The sequence below is a fragment of the Python bivittatus genome, unplaced genomic scaffold (assembly GCF_059951505.1).
Source record: "Python bivittatus isolate LINGU-HERP-01145 unplaced genomic scaffold, Pbiv_v1 ctg000080_np1212, whole genome shotgun sequence".
Classification (NCBI taxonomy): domain Eukaryota; kingdom Metazoa; phylum Chordata; class Lepidosauria; order Squamata; family Pythonidae; genus Python; species Python bivittatus.
Genome location: NW_028277035.1, coordinates 48,486,925 through 48,500,230, shown reverse-complemented (window position 1 = coordinate 48,500,230; position 13,306 = coordinate 48,486,925). Strand labels below are relative to the sequence as shown.

The window sequence follows — 13,306 nt, the reverse complement described above, 5'->3', positions numbered from 1 at the left end:
CGGAACTCTTACTCTAGGGGATTGTTAGGAGTTTCTCATGGGAAGAAGTGCATCTCGCTATCGTCAAACATATTGTTATAGCTAACAAGTTAGGCTCAGCTGCAAATTGTTATTATTAGTTTGCATGTATACTGCTCATTGGAAGGATTGATAATGAAGCTCAAGCTCAGATACTTTGGTTGCCTAATGCGAAGAGAGGACTCCTTGGAAAAGACCCTGATGCTGGGAAAGATTGAAGGCAAAAGGAGAAGAGGACGGCAGAGGATGAGATGGTTAGATAGCATCACTGAAGCAATGAGCATGAAACTGAGCAAACTCAGGGAGGCAGTGAAGGACAGGAAGGCCTGGCGCAATATGGTTCATGGGGTCACGAAGAGTTGGACATGATTTAACGACTGAACAACAACAACATACTGCTATTTACTGCCACCTATTGGTGTCTGTATGTTAGTTACTCAAGGGGTGGCAATAAAACAGGAGGATTACATGCCCAGCTGCTCAGTAGAATTTTAGCCATCATGTAATCAGTTTTATGGGTTATGTAGTAGTAACTAATAACTAAGTAGTGTACCTCTTCTCTGAGAGTTTTTGGCTAAAGACTTTGTTAAACCTGTGTAGTGGATAAGTCTTGGATGCCACATATATGAGAAGAAGTTAGTTTTTCTATGTTTTTGCATGAAACTTGTATTTTATGTAGTGTTTTATTTTTCTCAATAAACAACCAGATATTTTATACTTTCTGGCTGGATTTCTTTGGAGAACAAGATAAGGACATTGCATTCTTTAAATCTCTCTAACGCTGGTGTGTATTTTTGGCATGAACTGTGTTTATAGCTGTACTCTGCATAACAGGGATGTATTTTCCCCTTCATCTCTTCCTCTCTTTGTGTTTTTCTTCTTTTAAACAGAGTCAGAGTTAGGATTTAGCAGGTTTAATTTAGAATCCCACAAAGGGATTTAAGATCCAACATAGTTATATAGTTTAACTCCCAGGCACATTCAGTTCCAAGAAATATAGATGACAGATAGATGGCATCTTTGTTATTGCACTTTCCCCAACAATTAAAACATTCTCACCTAGATTTCAATGTTGAATGACATTGTGATTAATTTAAACGACCAAAGCTTCTGCATTGCTTAATAGATCTGATGTGTATCTAAATTCATTCTCCTGCATCTTTTTATTTGTCCTTATTCTAGAAAATGACTGAAAAAGAATGACAAAGTTTAAATGCTTACATCTTCTGACAGTAAAAGTAGAACCATAAAAATTACTCTAAATATTTTATGGTGTCTTTAAAATAATCTAGGCAATATTCAGTATTAAAATGTAATAATTCTAACATAAGCATGTAGAAGTATAATAGCAATATTAAAAACAAAGTGATTAAAATGAACATGTTAGCAACACAATTTTATGGTTCCTCAGAAACAGTTGAGGGGTCATGGAATGTTTCAGATTTTTCCCTCAGAGGAATTTGACTTCAGTAAGGAGAAGGTGACCTCAAAGCCCTTCTGGCATTTCATCCATCTTTGGGGCAATTCTTTTCCATTTAGCAAAAACTGAACATCAGAAAGGACCAAAATGGGCTATGTTGAGACTTCTGAGCTTCCTCCCATGCCCCAACAGCAAAAAAAAAAAAAAAACACCCTGCAACAGAGTAGATCAATGTCTTGCTATTGCTCCTCTCCTGATATGGCTGACTCTTTAGGAATTGTAAAATTTGTTTCACAAATTTTATTTTTTTTAGTCAGATGACATAACAGAATTAAGAATGTATTATCCAAAGGTACAGGAACGATTAGTTCCGCTGAAGGAGCAATGGTACTTTAAGGCTCCCTGCAGAGTTTTAAATCAGCCTTTTCATGAGAACGTAATTCTTATTTCAAATCCATACAGAAGGAAGGTGTTCTCCATTAAAATGTAAGAAACTCCAGGAAAAAAGAAATAAATAAAATATGAGCACAGATAAGAAAATTGATGGAATTCATGATAATAGATTAAATAGGAATTTTAATACTTAATTTAGAGTAAGATTGATGAAAGACAGAGATTAAAAGCACAGAACTGAGAAAAAAGGAAGAGTAAAGAAGTTATTCATCTAATTTCCGAAAGGGAATATATCCAATCACAATCAGACCTTTGAGTTTATAACTGATTCAACAAAAATTAACATTCATTCTAATTCTAGCTAAATGGGATGACAGAAATTTGAAGATAAGATTTTTTAAAACTGTTATTTAAGTCTTTTACTAGTAAGTCATGGTTTTTGGTTTGGTCACATTATCTGAAGACCCAACTCTCTGGAAAAGGCTCTAATGCTGGGAAAGGTGGAAGGAAAGAGAAGAAGAGGACAGCTAGCAGCAAGGTGGATGGGCTCAGTTACAGTGGCAATGAGTGCACTGTTGGGAGACTTGAAAGAACAGGTTAAGGATAGCTTGTCATGGAGAAAATCTATCTATGTGGTCGCTAGGTGTCGAAAAGACTTGATGACACATAATTGATCATGATGACACATAATCGATCATGATGACACATAATCTATCATGATTTTTGGATCATGGATTTTTGGATATCATGGAAATCCAGTGCTTCTTTTATAAGCATAAAACAGCTCGTGCAATTATAACTTTTGTCTTAGACAATATTTCTGCAGAAATCTATCATACCAAAGAAGTTTTATAAAAACTGTGAAGAAATGTTACCAGAGATTTTAAAAAATCAAAATCAAAGCTGAACTTCTACCTGGTGACTTAATTTTAACAAGTGGAATAGATATATAACTATAGATAAAAGCTATAACAGCCAGTGCTAATCTAGAAGTTAACAGATATGACAACAGTTACTAAAATTAAGCATTTTTTTCCAAGAAGAATTAGAAGTTAGCTTTAAAGAGCTATCATTTGTAGAATAGACATAGTTAAGCCTCTCCTACATTTTGAAAGTGAATATAACCTTCAAGATTATATGAGAAAAATGAGAAAACCACAGCAAAATTATTCAAGGTTAAGACATCTCCAACATGAGGCAAAATTCTAAACATCCAAAGAGTCAGCAAGATCTAAGCAACCAAAATGATGAGGAAAGTGCTGAAAGGAAAGATATTAGCAAAGAAACAAGATTAGCAAATCATGGGAAACCTAAGGAAGAATGAGGTAGAACATAAGGTCTACATATGAAGTGCAATTGTGAGACTGACGCCTCACTTAATACAAATATAGTCAGCTAGGATTCTATTTTTGACAAATTTCCTCCCCTCCTCCCGAAATAAAAGGTTGACAGGAAATCTCTGGGGGAATATCTAGCAATTTTAGATTTGAATGAGACCTTCCCTGGGAGGGCTGGAGTAAAGCAGAGGTGTAAAATAGCTAAAAAGGATAAATAATTAACGGGATCTGAATAAATTTGTCTTAAGCTACTTCACATAACAAGGGAATAGGCTATTTAGAATAGCAAATGGGAAAAAAAACAGTTGAACTTTGAGAATTTGAATGGGCAAAAGGGGCTTTTCCAGTTTGTAGTACAGCAGGATGTACAGAATTCCTAAAATGTATACAAGTATATGTTTCTAAGAGACATGTGTAGAGAAATCTGAAATAGAGAATATTTTGGACCATTCCAGAGAAGGTATAGTTTCAAGGAGTGACCACCACCAGCAGGGTAGCTATATTCTTAAACAAGACCTGGGGGCTTAAGGTGGTACAGGTCATGCCAGATGCTTTCTTCATATGAGCAATAATAGTGCCCCAATAGTGATAAATATATACTGTACTCCGTTCCTTGTAATGCTAAATCTGTATCTTCAACAATGTGACAAGTTGGATATAGCCATTAACTACAGATCATCTTGTACTGAAATGAATTGTAAATTCATTCATTTTATGTTGTACTCCACATTTTACACTTTAGCCTGCCTGTATTTAAAAAAATGAGTTGCTTTTAGTCAAACGTGACTCCTGATATGTTGCCTAAACACATCCATGCAGTTTTCTTGGCATGATACAGAAGTGGCTTTCTAGGATTCTTTTTTATTTCTCAGCCCTAGACTTCCCAGATAATCCCCCATCCAAGTATTGATCAGAACCAGCTCAGTTTAGCTATCAGGTATGAGAGCTTAAGTAAAGGAAGGTGGACTGCATGTACCATTCTGAAGATAGACTTTACTATTCCTTTACCTAGTTTTTAAATTATTAACCAAATTATATTCATTATTTTAGATTATTTTTACTTGTCCTTTTAAATTGCTGCAAATTGAACAGCTTCCAGCTAAAAAGTAGTCTAAAATATTAATATTAAAAAAAAACAGCTAATGGATAGCAATCTGTATATAAATATAAATAAATGCGTAGCTAAACAATGTAGTAGTAGAAACAAATCCTTAAAAGGAACTGCATTATCTAGGTGCTTACAGAAGATTCTCTCTATATCTCCTAAGCTTTAGAATTGCCTAAACATAATACTACGATGGCATTCTTATCTAGATCAGGATCTTGGCTTGTCTGGATTATGTGTATAATTGACAAATAACTACACAATTACAGGCAAACACCACTACAAACAACTATGTATCTACAAACACCATTCACAGACTTGCATAAAGCGAGCAAAGAATATTTCATTCCTTTCAGCACATCAGGTAAAGAGATGTCTTTCTCTAGGTGTTTTCTATAGTACCCAGTAATCTTTTATGCAAGAAAACGGCAAGATTAATTACACAGAAAGACTACACTGGCTCAGTACATAGCAAACAGCAATAGCTAGCATGGATTGTTTTTACACTGTATGATAGCAATCATATCCATACTTACTTGGGAGATGGGGCCATTGAATTCAAATGAATGTACTTTGGAGTAAACATATAATGCAAGCTTACAGAGAATATACCCATTGCTTCAAGGGGGTGTTGCTTGGACTCTGCAATTCTCACCTCTAGGAATAGCTAAGTCAAAGTACAAATGTTTCTGATGTACAGTAAAAATGGTATTAAGTCAACCCCAAAATTGTAGTACCCAGACAATAAGGGAAATACAGATAAGGCACTAAGGCAAATGTGGGGTGGCAAGAAGCTGTTTTGAGATCCCAGAAATGCTACTTCCTCCCACTGAAAATCTTGTTCAAGGCTCCCATGGATTCTGAATTTTCAAAAGGTATTGCTATATTTCAGTGTCTCCCAACATCTTGTGCCCTCAAGATGTCCTGGTCTATAACTCCTATCACCTACAGCTCAAATAAGAGTACTATGCTAGGAAAGGCTACTTCATTTTTTCTGAACTTTTCCCAAGTAGATATTATTGTACTCTGGCTGAGGGGAAAGTTCAGCACTCTGACAGCTTTTGTAATGTGAAAAGAACACGGAATATTAAAATGGGACAGAGCTGTATGTTTAAAACCATATTTTAATCTGCCTAGTAACAAAAAGTCTCAGGATAGGGTACAGATAAAATAATAAAAGGTCAAGAAAATATTATGAAATACAACAATAATTTGGTAAAGGGTATGTATGTATGTCGTTATTTCAACAAGTTGCTAAAAGTTAAAATTACACAGCTACACTTCTAAAATGCATAGGAGAAATGTTTCCACCTAATTCAAAAGACATGCTGGTGCCATGCTAGGTTCCTTACAAGGGCATGCTGTACGTAATGCACCTGACCTAGGAAGCTCTACTTTATACTCACCTGCCTGACTTTATTCAATAGGAGTATGTGAAGAGTATCTTTTCTTAATCACCTAAGAATTCAGGCAGGACATACAGATGCTTTGGTCACAATTTAAGTAGGATTTTAAAATGAGAGAGCCAATAATTAGAACCTTGCCTAGAAACAAACTGGAAACTGTAGCAAACCCTTGAAATGTCACTAACATACAGGCTATTCCCAGTTAATAACCCAGCAGTTCTGCTTTGGACCTATGGAGGTTAGTCACATATAAAACATAAATCAAAGTGGGGAGATTGCCAGGGGAATATTTCTGTTCAAATAATTTGTAGCTGATAAATGAGTCTAAGTTGAGAAAACTGAGTCATGTCACAGAGGCTACTTCTGATTCCAGTGTCCGAGATAGATCAGGAACACCCCAAAACGCAGAACGAGTTAACCCTCACTTCATACCATGGGCAACTTATTTGTTCCAAAAAGAAAATGAATATTTAAATTATTGTTAATTTAGGATTAGACAGAAAGCAAGCAAGTAAATTCAAACTTTGGAACTAAACAACTTTCAACTTTTCTTAAAAGTATTCCATTTCAGTGAATAATGGCTAAAATTAACTGTAACTCAGATATGTAGAAAATGCAACTGTGTGATATTTTCAACTAGAAATACCACTCATTTAAACTCATAAGAAACCAAAAGAAGTAAAGGAGTCAGTTACCTTCCAGTAAATATTTTGGTTTTGAGTGGGTGAAGTATCTTACCTGATTCCCACGTCATTCAAAATAACTCCTTTATTTAAGTAGTAATTTAAGCTGGTAAATATACTAGCTTTGCTAGCTCTAACATCTCTCTGCTGATGTAGTTCTTAGTTAGGCTTCATGGATTTCAAACAGATTTATTAACGATGTAATTAAATGGTAAACGGAAACCTATAATTTTGTCATAAAGGGGGCAGGGATAGTTCATACCTGCATTATTGGACTATTTTTTATTGTTTATTCCTAAATCAAGTATGGGGGTACCACCTTTCTGGGCTACTTGACACTGTCTCTTTAAAAGGAATTATCTAGATGTCCTGTATCTCCGTTCTCCCATTATTTCAGGACACAGGCCTCAGTGAAGACTTTCAATTAGCTGATGTTGCATTGGCATTCTAATGCAATTTGGCTGCTTTAGTTTCTACTTACTCCCAGGTTCACAAAGAACTCCCAGATAAAAAGGAAAGGCCAGAGTGCCTACCGTCGTAGTCGTTTTGCACAGAGCTGCTGGATCTGTCTTTGCTGCTTTGCCGAAAGGGGAGTAGACATGCTGTTGGCATTCAGACTCTGGAACTGAATAATAAAGTTATTTTAATTTAAACTAAATCTACAAATTCTGTTGTAAAACAGTCACCTACCCACCATAGATAATGGCATTAAAAAAAAAAAAATGTGGATGAAGCCTAAATCCATCCAATCCAGCATGTTGATTCTCAATAAGCATCTCAATCTTCTACAACTGGATGTCATCCTGACACACTGGACTTATCACAGATGCTGATGCGCCCTCTACAGAAGAATTACGGAGATGTCCTTGAAGAAGAATTCAGCAACCATTACATAAACATCAGCTTAGCCCAGAGAGGCAGGAAAAGACTCAAGATTGCCCTACCTTGCTTCTCTTTAGTATAAGGAGATAGAATCTCTGTTAGGCTTTCAAAAATATTTTATGGTACCCTATAACAACTGAGTTCCAGTAGTTTAAGTGTTGACTGTTTCCTGACCTGATCGGCTTTGAAAGGCTGACATCCTTCATTTTGAGGGCATGGTGGCGAAGGCTGAACTAACATCAACAAAGGATAGCAACAATCCCAGCACTGTAACTAGCTTTCAGTGTCATACTGCTTCTGAATACAAGAGGCTCGTAATACCTTATATGGTAGATAAGGTGGTATACAAGTCTAATTCCCTTTTTAAGTAATCTCTGGCAAAAAAGAAGTTCAAAGCTGGCAATGTGGAGGCCGACAGAGGATGGATTTCCCATCTACTAGCCTGCTAATAGTCAAGTCCAGTCCACTGCTCAATACAGGAATCTAAATTAAAGCATATTTGACTGATGTCTGTCCAGCATCCAATGAAGGGAAATTCAGTGTCTCTCTGGGTAAATGGCTTCATTAACAAATTGCTCTATCATTTCCTTTAACCAGAATAGCTTATGAAAGCTAACTTTCACTGAATTAATTATAAACACACAGAAATGATAGGATGTAACCATATATAGTAAGGGAAAGAGGTGAGTACTGTAACTACTTTTCTGTTTTTCCTAATTCTGCACCCTTAATTTCTGTCTTTCATCAATCCTTTTCCAAATTAAATATTAAAATTAATGTTTGGTCATATTTCACAAATTCCAGCAGTTTTTTCCCCTAAATCTAACCCAGAAGCTTTCCTGCAACTTAAGTCCATTGTTCAGTATCCCATACTCTGAAGCAAAGCAATATAATTAATACAAAATAACAATTCTGGCAAATGTATTGAGTGGGGAATAATAAAATCACAGAACTGGAAAGCATTATTTAAGCCATCAAATCCAACTTCCTGCTCAATGCAGGGATCCAGTTTAAAAGCATCTCTAAAAGATGGCTGTTCAGCCTCTGCTTGAACACATTCACTTATAGGAGGGTCAGTATCATCCTTAGTAATTGGTTCTTTTATTATACTGCTGTTAGGATATTTTTACTAACATTCACCGGATTCTGTGGAAATGAAGATTACTAATCATATTTATTTTTCTGGTTTCTTAAAATGTAAAGGCAATTTTAAATCTGAGCACCTTATAAGAAGAAATTGCACTTTGTAATATGGTAAGCTACATGTGGCACAGGTATGATTAAGGCAGATCACCTAGTTTACACTTTTTCTAATTACTAAAAAAACTTAATGTGAAAATCTCTGTTTATGAAAGCCTTATAGCTGGTGACAATGCTATAAAGGTTAGTATCCGAGAAAAAATGTTAATGTCTAAAGTAGAAGAAAAGTAAGTCATAAATGCTTTAATAATGTTGAAAATGATAACGCTGTATGTGTGGAATGTATAACTGTTAAAATATGGGTATGGATTGCTTTTGTGCTGTATGTGTGGCTTGCTTAATAAATGTATATGAAGACTGCATGATTGGAAGAATGATATTGTTTTACTGTAGAAAAGGAAAGATAACAAGAATGAATGCCCAAAATACAAAGGGACTACTTTAATATATGCTTCTGGAAAGATATTTGGTGGAATTCTGCTTGAAAGCCTTGAATTGGTGACAGTGAGTAAAATTTGGGAAGTGCACTGTGGCTGTTTGCTTGGCAGGCTATGTGCAGAAGAGATTTTTATTCTTTATCAGTTCACTGGGAAAAGTACAAATGTGAGGAAGGAATGTGTAACATGGTATATGGACATGATGGAAACGATGATGATGTGGAAGGACAGAAAGGTAGGGAGTTAATGATATTGGTGTAGATTAGCTTCAGCTGTTTCCTTTTCTTACCTCATGCCTTTTCTGTAATTTCATTATCGAACCACCTGGTATTCCTTTTCTGCACTCTGCATAATATAACTTACTCCAAAAGGGAATATTGGGACGGGTGTTCATGTATGAGCATGTCCTCCAACTTGTGGTTAAAGCTAATTTCTAGTTGTGAAGTGGAAGCAGTAGTTTAGCCATTACAATCTATGGCAAATGAGGACATGTATGCATCTGATGTACTTAATTAAAAAAAAGGTTACATAAAAAGCCAACGCCATTGCAAAACAGTGAACATCTTTCACAGAACAACATGGCTGCAAAAAGTGCTACTTATCTCTTAGGAATATTTGTTATGTGCCAAAGGACAGATAAGATTGATCTTGAAGTATCCGTTTTGATGCTTGGTACAGACACTCCATATTTTATTAGGACACCCAGTTTTGTGCTTAAAAAAACTGGCAATCACTACAGTGTAGCATAGATACAGAAATATATATTTCACTGGCATCTAATGTTGATCTGTAGTTTTACAGATCGAGTACTGTAGCTCTAATTTCACCCATAGCACTTAACTGTTTTTGCTCCCAGGACATGAGAAACAATATATTGAGAGGATGCTTGTGCTTCTGGTATATCATTTGCCTCAAACACGCCTTGCCAGTACTTGACCACATCAACAGCTGAGACCAAACTGGCTTTACAGTAAGAATAATTTCTCAGAAGTCTGTGGCAGGGATTTAGAAGAGCATCTTCAGTTTGATTCATTCCAAAATATCCATGGTGAGAAAATAGATATAAAATCTTCCTGTAAAAAACACTACTGAAACCTTTCATTGCTTCAGAAAAATACCAATTTTTAGATATAAGCACTGATTCTCCTTTGCAGGACTATTGCAGGACCTCTGTCAGTAGTCTGGTATAACAGTATACATCACCGCTGCACAATATTCCAATCTCATCATTTTTGTAGAGAAGAACATCAGTGTCAGATTCAAATGCCATTTTGCCCTGGCAGAACACTGAAAGATGGAGAGATAAAGAAATTAAACTTCTCAAATTTGCAGGTTTACTTTGCACAGAAAAATGAACCATTACAGTATCATATGTTATGTTAATGTGGAATTTCCCTTTCTACAACTCTATCTTTATCCATGTTTTTCTAAAAAGTGTGCCCCACTCAGGTGACAAAGTTGCCTTCACAGAGTACACCAGGTTAAAGCCGCCTTCACTCTTCAAATAATTTTGTACACATACACATACTACAGTTCTCACACATAGGCAATAACATTATTGGAAGTTACTGTCAATTGTTGCTTCTCAATACACTTATGCAAAATGTACATTTGTTGTGTCTGATATCTTCTAAAACTAATGGCAAGTTCCTAAACTGGAATACATGACCAAAAAGGCAAGATTCACAGTTTCATTAATCAGGTTTAATGCCAGGAAAAAGGGATTAGATCACAGAACCTTGAAAACTAAATAAGCAAAACACCAGCCCTCATTTATTAGTGAATTTATTAAGGCAGAGATTTTGTGAATTGTCTGAACTTCTTCCTCCCAGATTGCTAATTGAAGGGGTACAAGAGCTGATATGGGGGGGGGGAAGCATAAGAATGTGGGAAGGGAGAAGCAGACAGAGAGAGCAAGAATTGTATTACACTTAATCCTATATTTCTTTGAAAGAATTTAATTGGATGTACATGATTTTCTTACCCTCCCATTTTAACGTCATAATACTGTAATCCTATGAGAATAAATTATGGTGAAATAAATTCAAGCTATAGCATGATTAGGTCTAGCAAATGCTTCTGAAACTTAGCTGTGTGTCCCTTCTAAATCCCAATGAGAGATAAAGCTTTGGTTAACTTTGCTGCCCTCTGTGGCCTCTGCCATAAAGCTGCAAATACAATGACTTCATACTGCATATAAGAAGTCACTGAACTGAGCACGTGAAGAATCTTCACCCTCATCACACAAAGCTGTATTTCTTTAATCATGGATGGCTGTATAAACAACAATCAGAAGGGCTTATGCCATACACTAAGTGTAAACCAGTATTTCTGAGTCATAACAGCTATGTTCACACAACATCCAATAAATCACATTATACCTTAACAAAAGAGAGTCTCCTAGCTGAACAGGACTTGACCAGGTGAAAAAGGAAGCTCCTCCCTTGTATTTTCCTCATTCTAAAGGGCAACCGATTTATCCCACAATAAATTAGTTATGTTTTGTTTTCATTAATTTCCACGGAACTTAAAAAACGTTTTAAATAAGTTATTTATTACAATGAGACCTAAAATTAAATAAACTTAATCTGAATCCACCTCTTTAGTCGTTTAGAGGAAACTTTTTGAATATTTTCTGAGATTCAATCCACATTTTGGAAACTTTCCAGTCTTCGCACAGCATTTGCAACGTACGCAATACAACTGACCAAAGCGTACAATGAAGTCAAACACAAGGGCCTTCCTAACGCGGAATTAAAAAATGACTTCGTACTGAACGAAAGGGGAAAAAATGCCATACACGTTTTCTTTCAGATACGAGGATGGGCACGACAGCAACTTTCGGCTTTTACCTGTAAAGGGACAATAGCATGTCTTCCTCGGGTGGTGGAAATCAGATGCTCGACAGGGGACACTCTTCCGGGGAGAGCGGCAAGCGCTTCAGCTCGACTGCCAACAACGCCGTCGAACTAAAGTTCCTAGTGAGTCAAAGCTCCACCTTCTAAAGTGCCATTATCCTTTTCAGCGCATTGAACGAGACAAGGGAGACGCCGCGTGGAAACCGGAGGCAGTTCTGCTGAAGAAGTATTAGGAAAAACTGAGGTCACTTTTGAATCGAGCTTGAATCTTGTTGACTTCATCGGTAATTTTCTTGGCAACAGTACAAAAGTGGCTGTCACCTTTTCATATATCTATCCCAGTCCTAAGCTATTATGTAGTTTGTTTGGCTGGGTTCACAGCAAACTAAAATCAACATTTTTTTCAGTAAATCATTGTTAAGCAAGCTATAGCTAAATGTGATCCCAGCCTCTCACTGGTTTATTTAGCAGTGTAAATAAGCAAACCATGATTTGACAATATGCATGGATTCAATCCATGGCTTGATCAGATATCATGGTTTTAAATCCTGGTTAGTCTTATGTGTGGACTAGGATTACCGTTTTTTATGGTCAATGGTTTATGGTTCTAACAGGTAGCAATGATTTGGACATATGAACCAAGCTGAATTTAAAGAACTGGAATATTCTAAATGGTGTTGCTTGAAATTCTGGGCTCACATCTCTGCAGCTATACAGTTATATCAAGCAGACTTACAGCATTACAGAAAACAAACACAAATATAAAACAAAACATTTAAATACCAGGAACTAAAAGCCTTCTAAAATATTCAATTAAAAGCAGAGTAGATTGTTAAATGTAAGTTATTAATATTTTGTTTACAAGACATCACCAAGAGGACTATAAGCATTTCCTTCCTGTCATCTCCAAAACCAAAACCTTGGTAACCTCCAGTTTAAAGAAGGACAGTACCAAACAAGGTTGCTCAAGATCTCAGCAAGTTCATAAAAAGAGAAGGTGGCAGGCTTTAAATAAGCTGGTTGCAAGATGTTTAGTGTAAAGCATAAAGGAATGCATTTTGGTTCAGTGTGTTATCTGAGCCCAGCTAATTGTGGTTTATTTTAATAAGTTATGGTTAAGGCAACCATAGTTAGCACAATCAAGTCATCCCATGTTTTGCAATAGCTATCATATACTGGCTCCTAATGCTTAACAACAGAAATGCACTAATATTGGGGGGGGGGGGAGTCATTTTCTTATGACTTTAATTGTAGTCCCAACTGGGAACTTTATTGAAGTAGTAATTTCTTGTGAAGCAATTTTCACTTGCAGAATTGAGGGGGGGGAGCAGAAATGCATTTCCCACGCCCACCACATGAGCTATTTTATTAAGTAAATATATGTTCCGCACCTTAGTGCCTTTGAACATACGTAGAGTGCACGATTTCCAAAAGGTAGTAAAGTCATCGTCTTTTCCTACAGGACGGTGGATTAATTCCACCAAAGGAGGAACAAGAAGGGAATGCTGGGGAGTGAACCCCAATCCCTAAGGCCGTGCACGTCCTAAGGTGCCTCTTTCACCCAGCC

The 13,306-nt window shown here is 36.4% G+C and overlaps 1 protein-coding gene across 6 annotated transcripts in view; it reads right to left on the bottom strand.

Moving 5' to 3' along the window:
* HEMK1 (HemK methyltransferase 1, mitochondrial release factors N(5)-glutamine) overlaps nucleotides 1-11,871 on the bottom strand; it is a 93,630-nt gene extending 81,759 nt beyond the window's left edge. For 4 of the 6 annotated variants that reach the window (XM_088134021.1, XM_088134020.1, XM_088134027.1 and 1 more), the window contains exons 1-3: nucleotides 11,734-11,781; nucleotides 9,723-10,168; nucleotides 6,896-6,987 (exon numbers count right to left, since the gene is read on the bottom strand). In XM_088134021.1, coding sequence (XP_087990147.1) covers nucleotides 6,896-6,987; nucleotides 9,723-9,983 — 353 coding nt within the window. In that variant the 5' untranslated portion in view covers nucleotides 9,984-10,168; nucleotides 11,734-11,781. Of the gene's footprint in view, nucleotides 1-6,895; nucleotides 6,988-9,170; nucleotides 9,693-9,722; nucleotides 10,169-11,733 lie in introns of those variants that run through there. The other 2 variants (XM_088134024.1, XM_088134023.1) reach the window with 2 other exon arrangements.
* Nucleotides 11,872-13,306: the final 1,435 nt, after the last annotated feature.